This window comes from Dermochelys coriacea, chromosome 1 (genome assembly GCF_009764565.3).
Source record: "Dermochelys coriacea isolate rDerCor1 chromosome 1, rDerCor1.pri.v4, whole genome shotgun sequence".
Lineage (NCBI taxonomy): Eukaryota > Metazoa > Chordata > Testudines > Dermochelyidae > Dermochelys > Dermochelys coriacea.
This window is the reverse complement of record NC_050068.2, coordinates 38,092,776-38,118,942: the sequence shown is the minus strand read 5'-3', so window position 1 is coordinate 38,118,942 and position 26,167 is coordinate 38,092,776. Positions and strand designations below refer to the sequence as shown.

Below are 26,167 nucleotides of genomic sequence, written 5' to 3'. Positions count from 1 at the left end.
TGACCTTGGATGGGTAGATGCTGCCACCACCCAAGTGCAAAATCTCTTTGAGGACCCAGGAAGGCGCATTTGGGAATTCCTTCCTGTGGGGTACCCTTTAAGCCCTTTTACCCCTCCTCTGGGGAAGAGCTGAGAAAGAAAAACAAAGGAAATCAGCTGTTGCTACCAGCTAATTAAACAACATGTGCACAAACCTCTTAGGACACACAAATCCAATCCTGTTCTTAAAAAAGGTAAATTTTATTAAAAACAAAAAAAGAAAATACATCTGGAAACTCAGGCTACTGCTAGATTTTAAAAAACATTTTCAAGGATTAAGCATCAAGAATAACATTCTTGAGGTCCAGCTTAAAGGTTACAAGCAAAACAAAAGCATTTGGGGTTAGCACAGCCATAAGGTCCACAAGCCGTGAAGAAATAAAAAGAGAGAAACCTAATTGCGTCTTCCTAGACATTTCCTGATCTACTTACTTATGTGGGATTTCAAATGAGTAGTTTCTTGGTATGATATCGATGATTTTTTCATATCTGGCCCCAAGTTTCTTATAGCATAGTTGCTCTGTCTTTGCCTCTGCCTGGGAACAACAGACAGACAAAAGGGGAGTCTTGTTTCAATTTTAAAAAGTTCTAGCTTTCCCATTGGCTCTTTTGGCCAGGTGATCACTCGCTTCCTTTTATCTATGCATAGCAGTGAGACTTTTAACCCTTTACAGGTAAAGCAAGTAGAGAACAGCTACTAAGCGGGATTTTATAGCTAACTGGCTAGCTGGGTCCATAAAAGGGAGTTTCTGCTCTCCCCCCAACCCCCGCCTTTTATTTATCACAGGGTATAGAAGCCTCACAGGAGAAACAGCAACCAAGTCTGCTCAAAGTCACTTCATGGCTTGGGACTCTCTGCTGCCTGATAGTGGTAACAGACTCCACAAGCCTTAGCCTGCTCCAGCCTTGCTTCTGCTCCAGCCGTATTCCTAGTCCTGCTTCAGCCTTGCTCTTACTACAACCCTGTTCTGGATTCTTGACCTTCTCTTGATCCCTGACCACTAGGCCTAACCATCCCACCACAGTTTCTGACTGCGACACTGCTTAGAATATACATTCCTGGGTGCCTTTTCCCCCATTCCCTGCCTTCTCCTGATGCCCTATTAATTAAGCTGTGGTAGAAATCTTTGTCAAAAGGTTGGGTTTTGCATTGTACCCTGAAAGTAGTCAGACTCTGGATTTGTCCCAGCTCCCCTGGGAACTTGTTTTATCATGGATTCCTTTTGACTGACAACAGTTTCTCTGGCTTGCACATGCTTTCTCCTGAGTTCTCTCTGGCTTGCACATGCTTTCTCCTGAGTTCCGTGAACAGTGTTTTCCAAGAGGAGAACATCTGGCTTGGTGGGTGATGTATAAAGTCAAATACCCATTTTTACCAGAGTCAATAACCAGACATTGGCATAGATCTGGCAAACCAAAAGTGGCAACCAATATAAAAATAGTTGCCATTCAAAAAGTTCTTATCATGCTGCCCCTCAGAGCACACGAGGCCTAATTCTCCACTGCCTTACACATTATCTGCACCCACTTTACACGTGTGTTTGTACAAAGGTGCAAGGCTGTGAAAAATTAGGCCTTTTATGTCTTCTCTCCCCTTACTTATATTAGCATCAGATAGGAATCTTCAAAGAAATAGGTCTAGATGCCCTGTAAAAAAGACTAATTTCATATATAGGAATTGTAAGGAAGTCAACAGATGGACACAGTTTCAACTAATTTGTCTACTGCAGCTCAAAAGGAATCTGGGTCATACACATGCAATAGCTAGCAAAGCCAGAGGTATCAAATCTCCTCACTGCAAAGGGATCATTCATATCCCATGGGACTAGCATCAGAATATGGCTTAAAGCACTTGAAACAAGCCAAAGACAGGTTCATTCCCATTAACACTGGGATTTAGTTCAGCAAGGTGGCAATCAAATCTTCAATGGGACATTAGTTTCAGAGTTCCAGCCAGACTGGTATCATGTTGAAATGCACAATAGTTTCTCAAACTAGCTAAAGAGATGAGGCCAGATCCTCAGTTTAAGTTTTCAGTGGAGCTATACTGAATTTACATCATAGAGTCCCACTGCTGTTGGGTACTTAGTGATGGTTGACTGGTAGCAACAGACTTCAGTGAAAGCAGAAAAAAACTCTCATCTCCTGATGATGGGGATGGGGTCATGTCTTACTAGATGGGTGGGAGGAGATGCTGATCAATAGCTGACCTTCTGCTGTGTGGGTCAGTTCACCCACCGGATAGCCTCTTGCCGTTGTCATGCACTAACCTTCTGTCACCCTCTCACTCAACCAGGACACGGTCTCTTCTGGCCTCTCCGGGTGATGTGAGACCCCAGTTGACTGAGTCTGCATAGGAGAGGAAACTGGTCTCTACATACTGGAGCTCAGTGTAATTCTCCATCATCATCCTCGGGTGTCTTTCCCCTTTCTCACCTGTATTGCCCAGCTGTGGCTCCCAACTAGAGTGACCAGATTTCCTATAAAAATCAGGACAAGTCTTGATATTTGGGGCTTTCACAACATCCCCTGAAAATGAGTTCCTCAGACTGACTATGCGTTGTGTGAAGAAATACTTCCTTTTGTTTGTTTTTAAACCTGCTGCCTATTAATTTCATTGGGTGATCTCTGGTTCTTGTGTTATGAGAAGAAGTAAATAATACTTCCTTATTCACTTTCTGCACACCAGTCATGATTTTATAGGCCTCTATCATATCCCCCCCCTTAGTCTCTTTTCTAAACTGAAAAGTCCCAGTCTTTTTAATCTCTCCCCATAGAGAAGCTGTTCCATATCCTTAATCATTTTTGTTGCTCTTTTCTGTACCTTTTCCAATTCTAATATCTTTTTTGTGATGGGGTGACCAGAACAGCATGCAGTATTCAAGGTGTTTTTTGTGGGTATCTGGGGTATGCAAAAGAGGAAGGGACATCAAGAGGTCATGGAATAGGCTCCCACTGATCCTAACAAGCTTGAGGACATCAGCAGGCAGCCATATGGCATTGCTGTCGCTTCAAACACACTGAATTGAGCCCTGCTGCAGGAGCCACCTGCACCAGCTGTACGAGGCTCTTTCAGTCCAATGAGCTTCCCAAAGCATTCTGGAGTAAGGTTGGACCAGCAGCTGTTTCATAGACTGTTGTTGCTTTGCCTGTTTAAAAGACAATGGGACGGGTAATGGGTGGGCCAACAACTATCTCCAGAACAGATACCCTGCTGAGGGTGTCCTCTTGAAAGGGATCGGGGAGGGGGTACTTCCTCTGTAGCCCTTATAGAGCCTGGTGACTCATGGTTGGGAGCCCTCAATATCCAAAGACGAACCGTCATGAAAACAGGGTAGTGGGAATTAATCTGTCCTTTCTAAACACAATGGGTCAAGTTCATCTGCACTGTAATGCCACTGACTTCAGTGGAGTTTCAGCAGTGATTTATGAGTCTGATAAGTGCTGAATCAATGAGCTTTGTCACATCGACGGGCTGACAATTTAAACAATCCAGAAGAGTTCCAGTCTAGCTACTTAAAATGAACTAAGAGATTGGCTGGGGAAAGAGTGTCAGGTTTGAATGGCCATTTGGACAGACTGGTAAAGCTTAACAGCCTATGGTAGGACAAAGTGTATGATGGCTTTAGCTCCTCCTCACTAACTGACACGATGGTACGTATCCTAAAGGTGGCTTATAAAACCTATAAAAATTTAGGTTTTATAAGATCATATAAAGTATCCAATTAAAGCAGGAAAGGGTTAAATAGTAACAAAAGGGAACATAATATAGAATCCTGTTAATCCTGAGAGAAGGAAATTAAAGAAAACAGGTAAAAAGAGTGAACAGAACCAGCATTAATATTAGAATATGTAATGTAGGGATTTATCTCTTAGCAATCCTGTTTTAGGCTTTTTATATTTTATTACTTTGATACTTTATAAATCAGTAAGTTTAGTCATTCAAGACTCCTGAAAAGGGGAATCTGCCAAAAGGTCTGAAAATTAACAGCTGCTGAAATCGACTTTAATTTTACCTGTCCAGACTCGTATGTCTTTTACTGCTTTGGACTTGGACCAAGTGATTGTTTTTTGTTTTGTTTTTTTTTTTAAATACAGTGGCCTAACTGGAGACTGTTTCCATGTGGTGCAGCTTGGGGAGGAGAGAGATTTAGGAGAGCAGCTGGAGAATGGAATATTCAGCGGCTGAAAGGGAATGAGCTCATTGGTATGGGACTCTGCTAGGGGCTGAGCAGCCTGCCTAGCATTAGCATACACCGGTTTATTATCTGGTAACCCTGCTAGGCGATTAGTCTGTGGTAAGAAGCTTAGCAGTAATCTAAAACTATTCTGGATATTTTCTCTACTACTTAAATAAAAGTAATTTATGTAGCTGTCCAAGTCCTGCCTTACCAGGCACTTGTTTCCTGGTAGATGTGGGCAGTGGGATATGCTAATCATTACCACAAACAATCCCACTGCACCTTGTAAACATTTGGTGGCTGATTTGTAGTATGAAAAGGGTGTTTTGGTGAGCATGTGAATTCTGCCCTTTAGGGCTGCTGTAAACTGTGTTAGCTGCACTGACTCTTGAGTGGTCTTCCATGTAGCTACAATCACCAAAGTGCAGTTATCCCTTTACCCTGTCATGGGATGGATGGATGGGGGTGGTGTAGAATTGGTGTAGCTGGTTCTATAGCACCTACGAGTCTCCTATGCTAGGGAAATCTCCTATGGGACATTATGGGCTAAGTCATGATGGGGGCCAGGATCCAGCCCTATATATTTTTTTCTTTTGGTCCTTTCTGTTTTTACTTTGTGCAAAAATCACTTTTTTTGTGACAAGGGGAGTAGAAAGAACAAAGAAATCTGTGCCTGTTTAAATAATGCCTGGAATGCCATCTCCCTGATGTAACTGCTATGGGAATGCCGTTCAAGGTGGTGGTGGTATGTCACTGAATAAAAATTTAAATTGCAGTTGTAAACAGAGGATCTATTTTTCTGAAGGCTAAAAAGACATCATTGCCTTCTACATGCAACGATGTCCTTGCTTAAACTTTCCCTCCATCATAAGCCCGCTGACTTTGGAGTTGATCAGTATTGAAACTCTGTAGCAAAGTTTGCAGATCATCCACATAGCAATTATTTGAAGTCTCAGGTGTTCATTAGTGCTTTAAATAACTTGAGCTAAATTCTTTTCTGGTGTAAATTGTCAGATCTCCATTGGAATGTACCATGCTAACTTGCACCAACAGAGAATTTGGCTCTTTGTGTTAAACTTGCAGAGTAAACACCTTGCAGCTGTTTGTTAAAGCTTTTTAAAAAAACAACAACAAAAAATCTGGAAGTAAACCAAGCCACGTGTGTTTTCCTGACTCTAGGCACCACACTATAGTGCATTCCTGTTGCACAGAGAATGTTGTCATTTCAGCTGTGTAAAAATGACTTCAGTGAAGTTTGTTTTCATTTAAGCTGCCAGACATCAATGGCAAAAGGTATGGAGATATATTTTTAAATAACATATTTCACACTAACAGCTATGTGAGTATTCTATTGGATTTCTGGTTCCTTCACTGCCTTTCAGGGAGAGTACAAAAGAAACATACTTTACACAATTTTACTTCATAACTCTTGCCAATAATTCAGTGTAATAATATTTTGGCATAATGCAAAGATGAGACTTTAAGTACTTGTACAATTAGTTTTTTTCACTATTTGGTTGAATTAAAACCAGAAAACCAGTACTGGTCGAGTGAATGAATGAAATATGAGTGATATTTAAAATAGAACTGTGTTCAATACGTTACATCCTGTTCAGGAAGAAATAGAAATACTAATACTCCGAGAATAAGGGTGGTTGGTTTTCAATTTTTAATACAGGACAAATCTCTCAAGCTTAATTGTATGGAAGCTACTGTAAGCTGGGTCTGAATGAGCTCTCCTTTGACATCTAGTGGATGAAGACTTCAGGAGCTGACCTTCTTTGCATGGGCACACTTACCTTGGCTAGGCGCTCAGCATGATGGGACTGCTCTGCCCAAATGATCACTTTTGGCTGGTGTTGGATCACAGGAGCAGGGGTACTAAAGGCTTGTTAGCCTTGTGAGAATCAAGGGCAGCAGAACTGTGTTTGGCATACCTGATTGAGGGACTCATCCTCATCAAAACTGCACTCACTAGGCAGGGGACATGCATGCCAAAGCCCAGTGAGTGGAGAGAGGGTGGGAACAGGTATTTGTATCTGGTGGTGTTGTTGCAAGGGTCTTAGACACTATTTGACCCTTTCCCTCTCCAGTGTGTAATAACACAGCTGATTAATATTCAACTGAGAGTCTTGTTGCACACCAGCAGAGCTGAAATCACTGATAACCAGGTCTTAGCATTCGGCCTGCTTTGGGACAGTGTCTCTGCCCAGTCTCCACTAGCAGTGAGGCTCCCCCACTAATAGCTGAAATCACCGAGAGCTGTCTTGAGTGGTGGGACCTCAAGACATCCCAGAGGGTGCAGAGTGGAGCAGCAAGTGGCCAGCAAGGTGGCTGATGCCAGAGCAAGCACCTGTACAACAGAGCAAGCACAGTGCTCCCCCCACCAGGGTGGGAGGTGAGCTCACGCAGATGTACCTCTAAACTGTGGGTCTTCACTGACCAAGGACAACCTCTGTGAGTGAGGTGCAGTGGAGGGAGAAGGGAGAGGCAAGTTAAAGGAACTTTTGGTTGCTGGACTTCAGAACCTGAGGCAAAAGGACACTGTCCAACATATTCTGGGGTGGGTCTTTTGCTCATGGTTCTGTTTATGAATCCATGCAGCATTTTCCCAAATTAATGCTGGGTTACTTCCTTCCTTTTATTAAGAGTTTATTTTCTACCCTCAAACTCTGTATTTGTAAGAAGAGAAGTATTGCCTCTCAGAGGCACCCAGGTGCTGGTATGTAATTGTCCCAGGTTACTGGGAGGGTGCGGCTTGAGCCGGTTTGATGTTGTATTGTTGAAAAGAACCCGTAGATATTGAATTGGGCCCTTGTTGCTGCCAACTCTGACTGGCAGAAGGGTTACACCACTGTATATGATTATATAGTGATTAAGGAAATCTGCAGTGTGTGCTGCACAAAATAAATTAATTAGCTTTTTAGAATTCAGCACTGGTTTCACAATGAGCTACTTGAGCTATGAAAGATTTAACTGCTGACTAACTCTCAAAAATGGATTGGCTGCCCTTACGATGAAAATGTTTGTGCTTGTGTATCCAAGTCTCCTGTATTACTAGTCAGTTTAATATTACAGCACCATTGTAGTTTCCACAATCACCTCTTCCACTTATCTCTTTCAGGGGAAAAAAATAACCTTCTGGGCTGATCTTTGCTTATTCTTGGCCACGTGTGATATATGTATTATAATATAAAATGCGGTTCAAGCTTTATATATAAACCCCTAACTCAATGGAGAGTTGCAATGGGAAAAGGCACCACCTCATTCTCTGCATGCTTGTCAAAGATAAATGTGTCTGTAGAGAACCATATCTAACTGGACCAACCAACAAAACCAATCTTGACTTAGTCAGTGGGAGCAGTGAATGCTCAGTACCTTTTAGGCCCCAATCCTACAAATTGTTCTATGTGGACAGATCCCTGTGTGGAGTCCCACTGAAGGCAATGGGACCTCTGAGTCCTCAGCACCCGAAGTGAGTGGAGCTCTGTGTGGGCATAGGCTCTGCAGAACAAGTACCAGGAACAGGCCTATCTTTAGGCTCCCACCTTTCAAAATCTTATCCTGTGTGCAGAAGACCTGTGGGGAGCAAGGCAGCAGGAGCATAGCAAAGACCTATCTAGTTGGATATCATTAGTATTCTGAAGCCATAAAACAGTTTTTCGCCTTTTCCTCCTAATTGGTATCTCTGGCTGGTTTGAGAAAATGAGAAGCTGCTTAAACTGGGCTTTGATAGTTATACAGCTGTTCTTTAAAGACTGGATTACCTGCTGGGAAGTCTCAGGAATAGTCCTGCTCTGTGTAAAACAGTCTTCTGTTTCTCTCTCTCATTCTTTTTGACATGGCAAGTGAGCCTCTTCAGGCTGTGTGCTCTAACGACTTATCCACATGTTAGGGGCCAAATTTACCACTGCTGTTCACAGGCCTGATTCCTTTCTCTCACATCTGCTTATGCCCATGGGGAATTTGATCCCATCTCTGAAGAAACTCTCATTACATTTTTACACATATTGCATGATGGTCTGCTACCATGATATTGTCAAGACGGTCATAATATGTGAACAAGACATTAGCCAAACTATCATTTTACTGTTACGATGAAACAGGATAAGTGTTGAGGTCTTGAAATGTTAACATTTGTTTTGAATGCAATATAAACAGTGTATGGATGGGTACTTTCTGCTGTGTTATGGGTTTGGAGGTTTTTCCCCCTCGTCTGAGGGCTGCAATCTAAACTAGAGCTCTGCCTTTTGGTTTAAGTACAGTTGTTAATAATTAGTTGTTAGATAGTGACCCTGAATGCAAAAACTCCAGCCAGGAAATATGGGTAGAATTTCTGTGCATTAAAAAGTATTTCTAACAGGGAGCCAACATGGTTCCTAAGCTCCAGTTAGCAGTGCATGCTTGCCTCATATTTCTTCTAACAAGTCTTGGATTAAGTTTATGGTTGAAGGCTTTTTCTCAAAGGAAGTCTTGTGTGATTGAGAACATGAAAATGAGACAATAACAGCGCAAAGGTTGTTACCTGCAGTGGCAGAGCCAGGTTTTGCAACTGGATAGTCAGTATGTCATTGGTGGTGGGCTGGAGAGTGAGCCTGCCTTGCACTCATCCAACAGCATCAGCTCTTGTCCCGAGGGGCAGGGCTGGGCTCGCCACTCTGGGTATTGTGACCTAGTCATGGAGTTACAGTGACATGGGACCCTGTATGACATGTCACAAAGCCCAGAGTGGGGAGCTGGCCCCACCCCATATGACAGGAGCTGCTACTGCCGAATGAGTGAGGGGCAGTCTCACACTCCTGTTCCGTATGAAAATTTATGTTGTACTCCTCTTGAGTATTGCATAATATGCCTGGGAAAAGTGCCACACATCCATCTAAAGGCCTCTCCTGCTCCCTTATTAACTCCATCACTGATCACCTGATCTATTTACAAAATAAGCTCTGTTTACAAAAAAATAAGTCTAGGACCCAACTTCATCTCTTCTGGCCAAGGGCTTGAGAATTAGAACAGTGTGTGCTGGTGCAGACCCAACGTGTGCGGCAAACCCTGTTGCATTGATTTAAAACGATTGGTTAATGAGAAAAATGACATTACTAGTCGAGCAAATGCAGGGCCCCATGAGGTTTGGATTGCATGAGAGTTGGCTGGGGTGCTGTTTCAGCACTATTTAAGTGACTCAATGTAAGGAAAATGTATATTTTAAAATATTTTAGATTCAAATAAAAAATTTGTTTTTGTTTTTTTTCATTCCCTCCCCCCCGTTGCCCTCCAGTGGGGAAAGGTGGGAGAGGAAATGTTTCTTCCTCTCCCTGTCTTACCCCACCCTCTTTCACACATTTCTCCCCTCCCCCACCCATTTAAAAAGCCACCAGACTTCTGAACAGGGCTGAGCAGAGTTAGGCAACAGTATGGTAAAAACATTGGTGCCTGCCTGATGGCCTCTATACACTAGTGGACTGGTGGTGATAATAGGTGGGAAATTCTTGGTAGCAGAGTCTAATAGCTAATGTCGTTCAAGGAAGTGGCATGCCTACACTGGCAGAGCTCCTGCTGTCGGTGTACACCACGTCTACACTAAGGGGCTATGCTAACATAGGAACTGCAGTGGAAACATAGCTATTAGTCTACAGATACTTATTGTTTTTGCCTGTCTCTAAGGCCTGGTCTACAACTTAAATTCACACCCCTGAGACACATGGTTAAGCTAACTTAAGCCCCAATACAGACACTACTAGGTTGAGAGAGAATTTTTCCGGCGACATAGCTACTGCTTCTCAAGGGGGTGGATTTACTACAGCAACAGAAAAAAACCCTTCTGTTGACATAGCAAGTAGCTACACTACAGTGCTACAGCGGTGCCCTAAAAGGTCTGAATTGCTTCCCTTCCTCTCAATGGATTGCTAACAATAAAGCCTAATGATGACAAAGTAAATATCAACATGACTGACTTTTTCAGGGCTGATCACATTAGCAGAAACCTCTAGTTACTCTAGGACTGTGCAAGGAGCTCGTGTGACAGAGAGAACCTGGAAAATGGAAACTCAATTGCTAGGATTAAAAGTTTGCCAACTCTGGTTTCCTAAAGGCAAATAAATGGCTCCCCACAGACACCCAGTGATTGGCCTTTTGAGATGTGAACAAAATCCTTTACATTTGTGGGGGGAGAAGGGGGAGACCAGGGAGAAGGAACCTACAGATTAGTTTGTAACTCTAAAGGGCATTGATTTATGTGCTAGGGCTGCTACGAGCTCCCTTATAGCCAGCTGTCAGCACAACAAGGGCAGCTCATAGCATAAGAATCTTCAATGTCTACATAACTAAGCATAGAACTGCAAGGAACTCAGAGTTCTGTGATAAATAAAGTGGTGGGGTAGCTCCCTTTGATGGACACCCAGTCAGCCAGTTAGCTGTAAAATTCCTCTTAGTAGCTGTTCTCTGCTTGCTTTACCTGTAAAGGGTTAACAAGCCCACAGGTAAAAGAAAAGGAAGTGGGCACCTGACCAAAAGAGCCAATGGAAAGGAAGAACTTTTTAAAATGGTGGGGGGGACTTTCCCTTTGTCTGTTGTTCTTCAGAGAAAGAGACAGGGAGCAGCAATGCTGTGTTAGGCTTGAATCAGATATGAAAATTCATCAGATCATACCTAAAATTGCTTAATTGAAACCCCCCCAAATATGTAAGTAAATTAGGAATGTTTAGAGAGACGCAATCAGGTTTATTTTCTTTATTTTGGCTTGTGGATCTCCTCTGTGCTACCCCAGATGCTTTTGTTTGCTTGTAACCTTTAAGCTGAACCCCTAAGAAAGCTATTTTGGGTGCTTAATTTTTGTAATTGTTTCTTTTAAGATCTAGTAAAAAGCCTAAGTTCCAGATGTATTTTTTTTCCTTTTTGTTTTTAATAAAATTTACCCTTTTTAAGGACAGGATTGGATTTTTGGTGCTCTAAGAGGTTTGTGCATGTTTGATTAGCTGGTAGCCACAGCTAATTTCCTTTACTTTCTCAGCTCTTCCCCGGAGGGGGGCGTGAAAGGGCTTGAGGGTACCCCACAGGGAGGAATTCCCAAGTGCACCTTCCTGGGTTCAAAGGGGTTTTTTTTGTTTGGGGGGTTGCAGTGTTTACCAAGCTCAGGTCAGAAAAAAACTGTAACCTTGGGAATGTAATACAAGCCTAAAGTGGCAAGTGTTACTTTTTAGAATCCTTGCGGGCCTCCACCTTCTGCACTCGGAGTGACAGAGTGGGGATTCAGCCTTGACAGGTTCTAATCTTGACACTGACTCAGTGCCCTTAGTCAAGCCACTTAACCCTTCTGCCTTAGCATTCTCATCTGAGAAATGTACGTAATATCCACGGGATGGGATGGTGATGGTAAACAAATATTAATTGCGGTGACTGATTTAGTTAATTTTTGTTTTAAAAAGCACTATATGTGTGTTAAAGTTCAGTAGAAAGCACTCGCCACCCATCCAGTGGCTGGGGTTAGTAGATCCCAGACTTCCAATTATTTGGACAATTGTCTTTAAGAAAACTAGTTTTTTTTTAATATTGGAAACAATGCAGAAATTGTAGCATCAGCAGCTGGGCACCAGTTCTCCTGAATTCGTTGGCGGCTAAAAGATTCCCTTTTTACATACAGTGTAAAAGGTTAGACCAACCCTCGGCACAATGATATGACCAGGTGGACAGGAGTCAGTTACATGGGAGGGGAAAATCCTCCCAAAATGGCTAACACTGGCTCCATCCCTATTTCGGTACATTCTGACAGTAACTGTAACACATTTAGCAGAGCTGTAAGATGGAATAACTTCAGTAGTTGTTCTCCTAGCAGCACTGTAAAGGAGAGTGGAAGGATTTTGCTTTTGTTGTTCCTGAAACTTATTCACAAAATTTAAAAATCTGAAGATGCATCAGGATTTAGGATAGAAGACTGTGAGTCAGGAAAAGTGACATCTATTCTTGACTTTACTCTTTGTCTTTAGGCAAGACACCTAACCATGCTGTGCCTTAGATTCATTGATAGGTTAAATAGGAATAATTCTTACCTGCCTTTGTAAAGGGCTTCAGTTATATAAGAGCAAAATGTTGTTTATTTCATTAGATACCCATTATGCAAATTCATGGTGTCTACACTCTTAGGGAAAACTGACACACACAACTACAAAGTTCTTATTCTGGAGAGGAGGCTAGAAGAGAAGATAGACTCTCTGAGATTAACCTAAAGCTCAGATCCAAAGCCAATTGAAGTCCGTGTAAAGCCTCCTTTGATGTCAGTGGGGTTAGGATCAGGACCTTATTACTTAACAGGTGCTATGTTATGTGTCTGTGTAGAGTACAATACCAATATTTTGCTCTGTTTCCCCTGTGAATAAACATTAAAAACTACATCTCTGTTGCACTCTGAATGAAAATAAACATCTCAGTACTTACATTGTAAAGATATCGTTAACTCGGAATATCGTTAACATGACAGCCATGGGGGTGAGAAACATTGGTTAGCTGCGTTTTTGTACTTTCTAGTAAAGAAGCTGTCCTAATGAAGTGGGCATTGAGATGTTTTTCATATTGAGTGCAACCTCATTGTATCTTTCAACAGTTAGCTGATTCTTCATGCTGACTCTGAGTAGCCCCTACGCCTCAGATTGTAAAGCTCTTTAAAATGATGCTGAACAGGTGCATATTTTGATTCATTTAAAAATAGCAAGTGAAATCCAGGCTGTCCTAAAGCCAATGGAAGAATGTCCATTAACTTCAGTGGGGCTAGGATTTCACCCCCATCATTTGAATTCATCCTTGAATAATTCAAAGAACAGCTTTGTGGACTTTCTTCAAACTTTGCAGCAAAGTTCACCACTTGAGTAAGAACATGCTTGGAAATTTCTGCTGCAAGGATATGTTTTGAAAGTAATAAGCAACTGACAATGGAAAGTTAGAATGGAAATACCATCTGAACCTTAACAATAGCATTACAGAAGCAATGCTACACAAAGAGAAACAAGTTTAGATGTTCTCTTTGAAGGATATCTTTCTAGGAAAAATGGAATTGGATATTGCAGTAAACAGAATTTCAGCCAAACAGATTACTAGAAAGTTGATTATTATTCTGTTTTTTTTTTTAAAACTGTAGTAATAAAAGTAACGGGTCATAAAATAATTTGTAAAAGAACAGGGAAAAAGTCTTCAGTCATTGATCTATCAAGAAAGCAATAATGCCCTCATTGAAAAGTGATTAGTGATTTTTGAGTATGTCTATTAAAAGGAGCCTAATTTTCAGAGATGAGCGTTCCAAGGTGTACCAAGCTGATCAACCAAAAACTGAGGGTCCAAAATAACCACTCATTTAAGAAAATTTAGGCCTATAAGTATAGTTAAACTGTGTATTTTAATGACTTTCTGACGTGAAAGAATGCCAGTACAGTGGAACTTTGGTTTCATTCATCTTCTGTAACAGGAACAGTTCAACTATATGGATCAAAAATTACTTTCCAAAAGATATTTGTATCAGTGCTGGAGAGTTTTCCGCTCCCTCGCTATCGTTGGTCAATGGGGCTTTTGGTTATAAGGGGCCAATTGAAAGTAATGTCTTTGATTTTTTTCTTTGTTTTCAAAGAATGTCACCTTTGTTTAGTGCCACTGGTAAGCAGTGTTGCAGCATGTGGGAATGCTGAATGGGTGAAAAAGAGCCATGATAGTCAAGGTGCAGGTCACATTTGGATAAATAGCTTAGGTTTTTGCATGTCTTCAAACTAGAAACAAATATAATCTGCCTGACCTGCAACAGCATTGACATGCCTAGTAGAACTTTCTCTGTTTACCTGCATGATGGAGTTTTTTGCTACTATGCCGTATTGTGATTTGGGAAGTTCTTTGGTTTCTGAATCTGAGGTGGTAGTCATTCCACTACAGTGATCAAAATGCATCTTGCCCATATTGAGCCATATAAGCCTGATCCTGAAGGGTGCCTTAGATTCATTTATAGGTTAAATAAGAATAATTCTTACCTACCTTTGTAAAGGGTTTCAGTTATATAAGATTTTCATGGACTTGATGTGGGCAAGTTGCCCGAGGTGCAGTTCCGGTCCCTGGTTTTCCGCTACTCAGTCTTGAGCCACTTGATCTGCTCCCTACATTGGTTACTGGACCAGTTAATTTATAACCCTGCCAGCTTCTGAGAGGTATAGAGAGGACAAAGGAAGTTGACCCATAGGATTGTGGGATACTTTTGGTAGAGTCCCAGGATCTGCGTTGGAGGGGACTGCATTTACAGTACAAAGTAATAGGGCTTGAACCCTGGCTTGACTCTGGCTCAAATCCTCCACCCCCACAGGGTCCTAGGACCCTGGGTCTGAGCCAGAGTCGGAGATTTGTATGTGGATAGAATGAATTTGGGCTCAAGTCTGAGTCTGAGCCCAGGTTTGCATTTCAGTTTCTGCATACCCCTAAAGGTATGTCTACACTGCAATTAAACACCCACAGCTAAGCCTGTCAGCTGACTCAGGCTACGGGGCTGTTTAATTGCAGTGTAGATATTCGGGCTCAGGCTGGAGCTCGTGCTCTGGAACTTTCTGCCCTCATGGGGTTCTAGAGCCCGGCTGAAGCCCGAGCCTGAACATCTGTAGCCCGAGACCTGCGAGACTGAGTCAGCTGTGCCACTTGCAGGTGTTTAGTTGCAGTGTAGACATACCCTCACAGGTTTATGTTTGGTTTGGTTATAACATAACAGCATGTTTTTATTCTAACAATTATCATTACTCACTTCAAAGATAAGTGGAAGTCTGCATCACATCCACCCTGATGGAGGAACTCCGCCAGCCCAAAGCATTAATCATTTCTGCTTCATTTTCTGGACTGAACACTAGACGAGTGAGTTTATATAATGGAGTCCCTGATAACATGGCCACAAGTGTTTTAATATGCTGAATAACCAAAGTCTGAGGACTTCAAAGGACGGGAGTCAATGAAATGGTTCTCTAGTGTTTCCATAGTTGCCCTCCCCTGAAGTAGTGAAACTCCCGTTATGAAGCTCTTAACCCAATGTTCAGATCTGACCTGACTGAAAATCCTGGAATATCACAACTCTTGGTGTGTGGTTGTTTAGGTGACAACTTGAGGATGTTCCCTGTGTCTGAGGTAATAACGTCTCCTGGTTCTAAATACATTCCAATACTGAGCCCTCAGTACTGTGTTAGGATAGAGTTTCTCAACATAAGGGTCACAAACAGGGGTCACAGCCACCCAAGGGTGCTGGAACAATTTGTATATTGGGGATGCTGAAAGCCATTCAACCAAACTGTAAATCCTGTATATGATGGAAACCACTTCAAACCAGGGAGTGTGAGAGCAGCCCCAGCACCTGTAGTTCCAGCACCTATGCAGCCACCTTGCTCTTCCCCTATTACCAGATGGGGTGGGTGGAGGGGGGGGTGTTTGGGGGAGGGGAAATGGGAGAGGAGTACTGGATAAAGGTTGGGAACCGCTGTGCTAAGTGTTTGACGTGTAAGGAGATTGGTCCCTTGCTGGGTGCCCTTGACACCCTTAAGTATTACTGGAGAGGGTGTGCTGTGCTGCAGATCTGACCCTGAGAAGGAATTCTGGCTTAGCTACCATTACTTCAGGGGGCTCCTGAGCAGCCCACCCTGGCACAGCCCTTGGAGAGGTTCTGCATTCTCTCCTGCACCCCTTGCCTGCCCAGCTAGCTGGCTAGTTCAGGGTGAATAGGGCCATGCCCTTTTTGGGCAGTTAATGCCTATAGAGGCATAAGGAAGGAGCAGGGTTGGCAGCACTCCCAAGCCACGCTGTGCCTGGCCCCTGTCTGGGGAGAAGATGGGGCTGAAGAGTGGCTCATTGCACCCTCCCTCACTCTGCCCACTCACACAGTGACCTGCCCACGGTTGCATTATGCTAATGTGAGCTCTTTCTTCTCTCACCCCCGCATCTTTTGACACCCCTACCACATAGGAAGGATTAGGCCCCACTCCCACAACAAGTAACTTTTTTTTTATTTTTTGCATTGTTCATTTTTAAAGCTCCTGCTCCTCCCTCTCTCCCCCTTGCCTAGAGGGGAGTTGAAAGTGGAGGGAAACTCCCAAAAAAATGAAGGAATGATTTTTAAAAATGTAGGTCTTCAGCCACGACGAGGCTAAATATGGACGTTCCCTGGCAGCTCCTCACCGCCTCCTTGCAGATCAGTGAAAGTGAGTCACGCTCACGTAGGCTGATCAAAGTGCTTGTCCTTTCAGCACCAGCTGTCAGATTTCCTAAATCTGCATTACTGCTGAAGCCCTCCAAGTAATCCAAGTGCAGGCAAGGGGTTACAAACACAGGGAAGCAGCCAGATTGTGCAAGAGATTTGGGAAGGCCTGTGACCTTATTTGAGAACACTTTCTCTGCTTGCAATCTTCTTCTTTCTGGTCTCTCCTGTGGCTATCGTCTTACAAGGTCCATTCTTCTGCCACTGACATCGGTAGGAGTTCGCCATCACTTTCGATAGGAGCAGAAACAGGCTCAGTCGGAAAACTCTTTACTTCTGCTTCACTCTGCCCCGTTTATTTGTAGCAAAATAAAAGGCCACACACCCTGGGATGCATTTTTCAAAAGTGCTGAGCACCCTCAATTCCAGTTGAAGTAACTGGGAGCTGCAGGTGCTCGGCATCGTTGAGAATCAGGCCCTATCTGTGTCACATGTATTTCACGTTCTCTGCAGTGGCAACAGGATTGGGTAGTAGATATAGAATTATATCTTGCAAGAGGCTGAGCACCTTCTGAATGGTACTGAATACCTTTAACTGCTGCTGGCTTCACTGGGAACTAAGGATGCTCAGTGCCTCCCAGAGAAACGCATCATCTTGTAGGAATGGAAACTTTGCTTTATTAATATATAGGGAGTTACTCTTGGAAAGAGCCAATGCAAAATGACCTTTTCTGAATCCGTTTGAAAACTCTGCCTTGAATTTACAACAAGGATCTGACAATAAACTATTGATATTAGTGATAAATGCAATGGGAAAATAATTTAGACTTGGTTAATAAAACAGTATTAAAGGCAAGCTGCCAAATTCTGTGTAGTTTAGGTCCTACATTACACATACTTCGAAAGTTGCATGGTCTGTCACTAGTACATCGTGACCTGATTGATTCATGTTTATTTTTTCAGTATTGGTCACTGTGACTCTGAATAACTTTCTAAAATTACAAACTCATACTGAAAGTCCCACACACAAAGATGTGCTCAGATGTTCCCTGCTCCAAGGAACATTCATTTATGGGGAATCTACAATACGTGCAGTATTTTGTTAGTCTGATGCAGAGTTATAGGAGTTGTGTTTTAAATTATTTGCTAAATTGCTAATAATGTGCTTGGTGCTGTACAAGATGCACGGGTGACAGTGCTGCTAAGTGCTATGCAAAGCAAAAGTCAGCGTCCTTGTAATATTTTAGTTCGTCTGTGAATTAATTAAATGTTCTGTCTTTTCAGCAATTTGGTGTTTGAAATCTCTGCCATTCTTTATCTATGATTTGCTGCTTTTCTTTCCTTTATTCCTGCTGCAGGGAAAGCTGCTTCTCCCCAATCAGTCCGGAAGCATGTCCCCTCGTGCAGTCCTTTATCTGCCCCAACAGAGCCTTTGTACTTGATGGTCAAGTGCAGTTGAAGACGGGCCTTCAGACCCAGGAACGGCACCTTTTCCTCTTCACAGACATCCTTGTTGTTGCCAAGTCCAAGTAAGTATCGTTCCTAAGGGAATACTCTTGCAGAGCAGCACCCCTCCTCAGTGCAGCATCCTGTGAATTTCCCTAAGTAGTGAATCTTCCCTGGATTTCATGAGCGCTTCTTAGTCTGCCAGTGGGAGTTGAGCTCCTAACTCCCTTAAGTGCTTTTGTACACTCACAAATCAGTCAATCAATCCAGACCAGAGTATGGTAAAGGAATCATAAACATGTATGTTAATTCAATGTGTGTGGGTATTTTAGAAGTGCTGTCTTTAAGCTGAGCATGGGAATGTTGTGTAGTGGATAGAATGGGCGTTAAACATCATGAGTTCCATTCCCAGATCTGTCTGTAGCCAGCTGTCCAAACGTTGTAAAAGTCATTTAAGCGTCTTGTATCTCAGTTAATTCATTTGAGAAATGTGTATAATACCACTACCTACATCACATGGTGTTAAAGATTTAATACATGTCTGGGAAGTCATTTGATATCCTCAGTTGATTAACATTTTCTATAGAAAATTTAATATATTGGTATTACAGTGAGCATTTCTGTCCTCTTTGAATTATCTTCCATATACTGTTTCTGGTGCAGCAAAGTAGAAGGTGGTAGAGTTGAGGAGTCTGGGTAGCTGTTCATGTGTAATCAGGCTTGTTTTTGAGTTCAGATAATTCACTCTACCATTCACAATTAAATCAAATTTACAAGATGGATCTAGCATGCTAGCCTCTTGCAGCAGTTGTGGTTTAAGGCAAATCTTGAGAGTGCTTTCACTTGTTTATGTATTAAGGAAAAATATGAAAAACCCTGATGTAGCTTCGTTCTCTGTAAGGAACCATGTACTTACTTTTAGCAGGGTGGAGGGTTTAAATGTGAATCTTGTGCTTGTTGCAATACAGCTTTCCCTTCAAATGGCTATTTCAGAGGCTTGGGAAGAGCCAATATAAATCCATGTTTTCCGTAGACATCTGAGCCATGTCTGTCTGAATCACATCGAGTAAACACAAAACCTCTAGTTGAAGTCACTTTGTGGTGTGACAATAAGGGATATTTTATTTCAAACACATATCACTATCCATGGGGTGGTGAACATCCACAGGGCTGGATCCTTCCACATATTATTATTATTTATTATTATTTTATTTACACTGCGGTAGCACCTAGGGGCCCTAATCGTGGACCAGGGTCCCACTGTGCTGGGTGCTGTATAAGCAATGTACTAACTCATGTTGAGCAGTAACTTACTTCATGTGTATTTATTATTTGTAGTAGATTTGTATTACCTTAGTGCCTACATGGCCTCTAGGGAATGGTAACTGAATACACAGCACTTAATTTAACATGGAGGAGAATCTAAAATTTCTGAAGGAGTTGGAAAAATGTGTGTTTTTCCATGTGTGAATTTGATACAAGTTAAACCAGCTCAAAGTAATTTAGGGTTTAAAGAGGAATAAACAGAGCAGGACTCTGGTAATAAGAAAATGATCCTCCTTTTCTACTGGTTGTTAAAGATAGTAATAAGAACAGTATTTTGAATATTACTTGGTGTGTCTTGAACTACCAATTGAGATATGATCTCTCAAGCTGGTCTATCAGCAATTAATATTTGAATCCTATATCATTAATGGGCACTATTTAAAAAGTCAGCAGTTGCCAAAAGTTATCATGCAGTATTATCGGAGATACTGTAGTTATTTCCTATTCTAAGTAATATATAGAGGAAACCTGGGGTGCACCATGTACCAATAGATGGTGATAAATGTTGACTTCTTAATGTCTGATGTGAACTTAAGACTGTGGTGCACCAAAGTAAAATCTGAACTGAAATGAGGATCCTGTTGAATTTGACTCAGCTACAAAATTATTTCCCAAAAAATGGCTAATCTGTAATATTCTTCTGTGTTAAGTACTTGCCTAGTTTTGGGGGCTGCATGTGTCTAAGACAGCAAACTACGGCCCGTTGGCCACATCTGGCCCGTGGGACCGTCTTGCCCGGCCCCTGAGCTCTCGGCCGGGGAGGCTACTCCGCCCCCGCCCCTGCTATCCTCCCTCCCCCACAGCTATGCTGCCACACGGACAGCACTCTGGCTCGCCGTTCCTGTTGGTCAGAGTGGCTGGCTCCGGCATGGTAAGGAGGTGGGGTCAAGGGGTTGGGTAAGGGGCAGGGGGTCCCATGGGGTGGACAGGGAGCAGGGGGTGGTTGGATGAAGTGGAGATTCTGGGAGGGGGGGCGGTCAGGGGATGGGGAGTAGGGGGGTTGGATAGAGGGTGCGGTCCCGGGGGGAGATTGTGGGAGGGGGCGGTCAGGGGTCAAGGACAAGGGGGTTTGGATGGGTCGGGGGTTCTGAGGGGAGCGTAAAGTGGGAAGGGGTGGATGGGGGCGGGGGCCTTCCCTACCCGGCCCTCCATACAGTTGCGCAATGCCGATGTGGCCCTCAGGCCAAAAGTTTGCCTACCCCGGTCTAAGAGAAGTCTTTGTCTTTCTCTGGACATGTGTTCATACACCCCATCATGCTCCCCTTCATATTTAGGTTGAGTAGAACCTTCCTTGCATTTTGCGTAATACGTGCTGTTCGAAGTGACTAAGAATGGCAGAATTAAGAACTTTTAGGCTTATTTGTTGGTTTGTGTCCACTTTTATGCAAAGCATTGATTTAAGCAACTTGTTCCCCACCTTTTACTCATTTCCCCCTTCTCCCGCCCCTTTGTCCGCAAGCCTCCGATTCTATAGAATCTGAGCACAGGATTTTGTATATAAATGAGGGAGAGGTTTAAGGAACAGAAGATACTGCTTCACTTCACTACGTGATGTGTGGTACTCTTTGAATCTAGGCATGTACTTTCTCTATGGAGCTAATCTGGAAGTAGGGTATCTGTGTCACAAAGACAAATCACTATCTTATTCTGTTTCCTATCACTCATGCAGAACTAGCTCTCTCACTCGTATGACTCCAGCTTGGTTTTCTCATATCCCAGAGCACTTGCGTAACAGACCTTGCATTCAAGGTGTGTGTGAGAGGGAGGGAGTTGAGGAGAGAAAGCATTGGTGAGAGACCTGGGAAAGGGGAAAGAAAAAGACTGGGAACATCCAGATAAGGAAAAAAGAAAAGGAGTACTTGTGGCACCTTAGAGACTAACAAATTTATTAGAGCATAAGCTTTCGTGAGCTACAGCTCACTTCATCGGATGCATTTTATCCAGATAAGGAGACTCTGTGTTTCCTGTGCCTGTAATAAAGGATTAGGAGCCAGGAATATCCTAGTTTCTAACAGAGCCACTGATTTATTTTTATCACCTTGGATGAGGTAATTTGAGCTCTTTGTGTCTCATTTAACCCAGATATAAGATTGGGTACAATGCAAAATTTGATTCTGTAAATAAACTGTCCTGGATCTTACGTGAGGAAAAAATCCAAGCTTTATGTGAGTTGTGTTTTGATTGTCTGGGTTTAAAAAAAAAAAAGTTATATTTACTGCCTCTCAAGAAAATATAGATAATTTTGAGGAAATTTTCTTCTGCTGAGCACCAAGTTGCTCAATCTGGACTGGAGGAAAAGAGACTAGTTGATACCCAGTATGTAATGGATGCCCCGCTCAGCAAGGAAAAGCAATTGAATGGCTTGTTGGCATTGTGGATAAAACTCAGTGTTTTAGAATGTGTACATATCAAGATGGAAAGCATTTGTTGTGTTTATGTAACACACAATGCCACCAAAACCCCATGCACATTCTGAATACAGAAGGCATCCTGTTTAGCAACCATCAGTCAACATCCCGTATTTCAACCAAGGGTTGGAATTTCACTGACTGATCCCACCAGCAGTCACTCTTCCTGCTGAAGTCTTTTGATGCTACACAGAAGAATCGGATCCCTTTTTAGGCTTACCCAGTTTTATGCAAGAGCTGCAGTCTCGGATAGTAATCCACTTATCAAGTGAGGCAAACTCTACAGCAACAATATCCAGGCAATACTTTACAGAGCTACAAAGTCAGCTTGTTTAAAAGCAAAATAACCCTGAGAGGTTCCACACAAGGGTCCCTTTCAGCTACTTTCACTATCGCCAAAGTGGAATATCAAAGCCTTAAACTTAGTCCATAATCGTGCGCTATCTAGGGTGACCAGATGTCCTGATTTTATAGGGACAATCCCGATATTTGGGGCTTTTTCTTATATAAGCACCTATCACCCCTGACCCCCGTCCCGATTTTTCACACTTGCTGTCTGGTCACCCTAGCTATATCTTTGGGCACACACGAATGCTCCTGTTCTGCTGCAGCCACATGAGGATTTAAGCCATGTTTACTCACGGTTGGCCAGCTGTAGCTCCACAGCTGATAGTTTACAGGCGTTTCTCCTCTGCCAGCCTTGTGAAAGGAGAATGTATGAGAATTCAGATAAATTGAGATGAGGGGGGAAAAGAGAATACACTAGTTAGCTGATTGAAAGAGCCTTGATCTCCAAACCAGTGTTTCTATGTGCATTGTGTTGGTAGCGAGTTCCTTACCTTACACATTTGTTGCCATGTGCCAAAAGCTACAGATGTTTTAATGCAGTTTGTGTCTTTCTGTTTTTAACAAAGATTTCTAATGATTGCTCACAGGTGTGTGTGTTGGATGGGAATGTAGAGATTCTCCCTCAACGCAGACATTTGGTTACTGTTCTGAAGTCTGGCTGCTTTGGGGGAAATTAGTAGGAGGGTAAATAAATGGAATGATGGTAGCAATTTCCCAATGGATCCATTAACATTTTTGACAGAAGCACCTATTAAGGAGATTAACTAACTTAGTGAGAAGTTAATCTTCCATCTGTTAATAGCAGCAAGGTACTGAATTGCCATTTACTGAAAGCAAAAGGAACTAGACTTGCCACGTTGGTATGAGATGGTGTACCTGTGCATTCACGTAGGGCCCAGTTGTGCACCATCTAAAGTTAGCAGTTTTGCTTCACTAGGAGCAGGATGGTGTCCTATATCTGCAATGTAAAAACAAGCATATTTTGGAATGGTGTCAGTTTATTTTCTTGAAAAGAAAATCGATCTCTCCTTATGCCAGTCAGTCTCGTCCCTCCCCATTGGTTAATATTTAAATTTTGATGGTAGTTGATTTTGAACTGATCAGAAAACTGTGATATTTGGCAAGAGTCTCAAAACTGGGTGCCTAAAGTTAGGCTCTAATGACAGTATTTAAGCACTTAAATAAGTGGCGTAATGTTCAAAAGTGCTCACCTCTCTCTGGCTGCAGAAAGGACCTGGCAGATGGGGATGAAAATGCGGGGGGAGGGCTGCCTGTGAATGCGGGGACAAAGGGATAGGAGGGGGAGAAAGGAGAATTACTGAGACTCAGTGGGTGGGGAGCCAGCTCCAGTCTGGGAAGGAGGGTCCAGGGGATTCCTACCTGCTCTACAGTCCAATCCTGGGGGCTGCAATGGTGGGCCCCACTCTTGTGTCCGATTTTACACAGGGGTGGAGCCCGCACAGTATTTCCATTGCAAAGGCACCAGAACTTCCTGGTTCCAGTGGCCCATGGATGATGTAATACTTCTCTGGCTCTGTTGACTTTAATGGGAGTGACTTAGTGCTCAGCATGTCTGAAAACCAGGCCACTTACTCAGGTACCTAAATATGGATAATAGTTGACAACTCTGATTAACCCAGGCAGATGGTGGGGAATTTACACCATGGACTCCACTCCACCAATTCTGGTCAGTAAAGCATCTCTGTGTTTGTGTGGGCCCCTGCCAACATTCATTCTTGGTTTTGTGGGGATCCAGCATTGTGTGTTGTAAATGTTGAGAGAGTAAAATACCAGGCAAAGTTTTTGCACTTTACCAGAAAATGGAAAAGGAAAGACTGGATCAAAAAATGAATTCCTGATGTAGCGCTGCAGGTGTCACTGGAATTACACCAGAGATAACTTTATTTTATTAGATCTTATGCTTAGTCCATTAGACTTCACTGCTATACTTGTATTTGTAAATTTTTTAAACAGTTCATTCCAAGGTCACTCTATGCACAATTACTCAATATTTTTGACAGTAGCTCTTACTTGCTCTGTAAAAAAAAAAAAAAACTCCAATCATTTTATGAGCACATTGAATCAAGTATTACAGATTTAAGAAAGGTCAGATGCACAGTGGGTTACGAATCTTTATGGCAGAATAAAAATAAAGATATGATTTTAATATATAACTTCAAAATATTCTACAGACATTCTACTTCTTTATGCTAGTGGCTGTAGAGATATGCATGCAGGATACTTTTTACATTCATCTGTGGATATTCACATTAATGCCAGGTCATCTGTGGTGCAGTATCCAGCTGTAGCGGTTTTCAGAATTTAAACTGAAAACATCAGAAATCAGAGCAGTGTGAATTTAGCACAATCCTTGTAAACCCATGAGGTTCAAGTCCTGTCCCATTTCAGACTTAAATAGTTCAATCTGACCTAAATTAAATAAATGAGACTAATCCTGAAGAAGGTATTCCAGATCCTCCACAGTTCTAAAACTGTTTATTTAGTGTATGTATTTATAGAGCACTAATCACCATAGTATCTATGCACCATCCCCATTCACCTTCATGACGGTGAGCTGAGATGATGCACTCTTGTTTGCAGTGCTTGGATTAAAACATCCTGGTGGCAGGCAGGGCAAATTCTGGGAAGGGCCCTCATCTCTTGAAATCTGTTTCCCTGCTTGTCCAGAAGAGGTAGTGTTTGACTTTGTAAACCCATCTGTTAACTCGGCCTTTTGCCTGTGGGGTGCTGGTAATTACAGTGCTTGCTTGTAGTGATTGTGGGTTGCATCTATAGAGTTGAGTTTGCTGATATCAGCTAATTTTTTTATGCTTTTAATAATTTCGATACAATGCAGGGCTAGGACAGCCAAGAGACATCTGCATGTGGAATGGAAAGTAAATTGTATTTATCTGTAAGCAGAGAAGCCCAATAAAAGATTATATTTCTCTAACTGAAGAAGTATAGTCTCTCCATTAGCTCTGATGGAAGTTACACGTCAGCAACACAGTATTTAATAAGTTGGGTTTCTCTGTTTTCGTGTGTCTAATAGCTGACATTTCTGCCAACAGGTCACCATCTCATTTCAAACTAAAGAGCCAAGTGCGTCTCTGTGAGATGTGGACGGCATCCTGCATGGAAGAGGTCTATGAGGGCAGCACTAACCCAGAAAGGTCCTTCGTTATAGGCTGGCCAACCACCAACTGTGTTGCTAATTTTAGGTAGGAATTGACATGTGTATTTCCTGCTTTATTAAATTTAGGTAGGTTAGTAATGTAGTAAAAATATTACAAATGATGTATTGTTTACGCACAGGCCTGGAAGTCAGGATCTCTGTGGCTCCAACATAGATTCCCACTGTTGTCTTGAGACAAGTCAGCTAACCTCTTTGCCTCAGTTTCCAGATCTCAAAAAGAGTGGAGGTGGTACTTACCTAGCTCTTATGGGTGCGGAGAAAATTGAAGATTTGGCAAATTGCTATATGATTTGTGTTGTGTACGTGCTTGTATTTTAAAAACCAAGACAGACAGTTAACACATTTCTGTAAATACCTTGACTACTTAGTAATTATCGAACAGGCACAGCCAGGCTGTGTCAGCCCTTTCCAGGGGTCAAAGAGTCTATCCTATGCACCTGCGACGGGGTGGAGTTTGCATTGAGTGCAAGCAAGAATCATTCAGTAATATGTTGACCAGTTCCCTTTTTTTTTTTAAACTGTGCCAGAGAAAATAGAAACTCTGAATATTAACAGGCATGAGCATTTAAATCTGCTTGTGCACAGTCTTCGCTGTGAGGGCCATTAGGTCAATTTTAGTCTCTGCAGAACGGCCAAGGGAGGGGATCTTTGCCCAATAAATCTGTGTTGTCCAGCTAAGATAATTGGGCTGAGTACTGGAAACTGGATTTTGCCCCTTAATGGAGAGCAAGAGATGAGACCTGTAGTTCTGTTTTATATCACATTGTCTGTAACCCAAGAGACTTCAGCATAAACTGTTCTCTGTAGTACTGAGTGTTTGTTTGTTTTTTAACAGAATAGGTCTGAAACAAAGCTGAAATTTCAATTTAATTAAACTCTTGCCAATAAAAATGAGCTTTGATTTAGAGACAGTAGCCTATCCTTTAAAGCTAGAAGGAAATAGTCTGGTGTGACAGTGACAGCCTAGTCAAAAGGGAGTCCTAGATTTGTATGTAAGTGGAGTGATTTCATGTCCAGAGGTAAATAAGAGATCTGA

The 26,167-nt window shown here is 42.4% G+C and overlaps 1 protein-coding gene across 1 annotated transcript in view; it reads left to right on the top strand.

Annotated features, from left to right (window-relative positions):
- ARHGAP20 (Rho GTPase activating protein 20) overlaps positions 1–26,167 on the top strand; it is a 92,772-nt gene that overhangs the window by 29,162 nt on the left and 37,443 nt on the right. The window contains exons 3-4 of the mRNA XM_038387173.2: positions 17,766–17,936; positions 25,007–25,156. Of these exons, the coding sequence (XP_038243101.1) occupies positions 17,766–17,936; positions 25,007–25,156 (321 nt within the window). The remainder of the gene's footprint in view (positions 1–17,765; positions 17,937–25,006; positions 25,157–26,167) is intronic.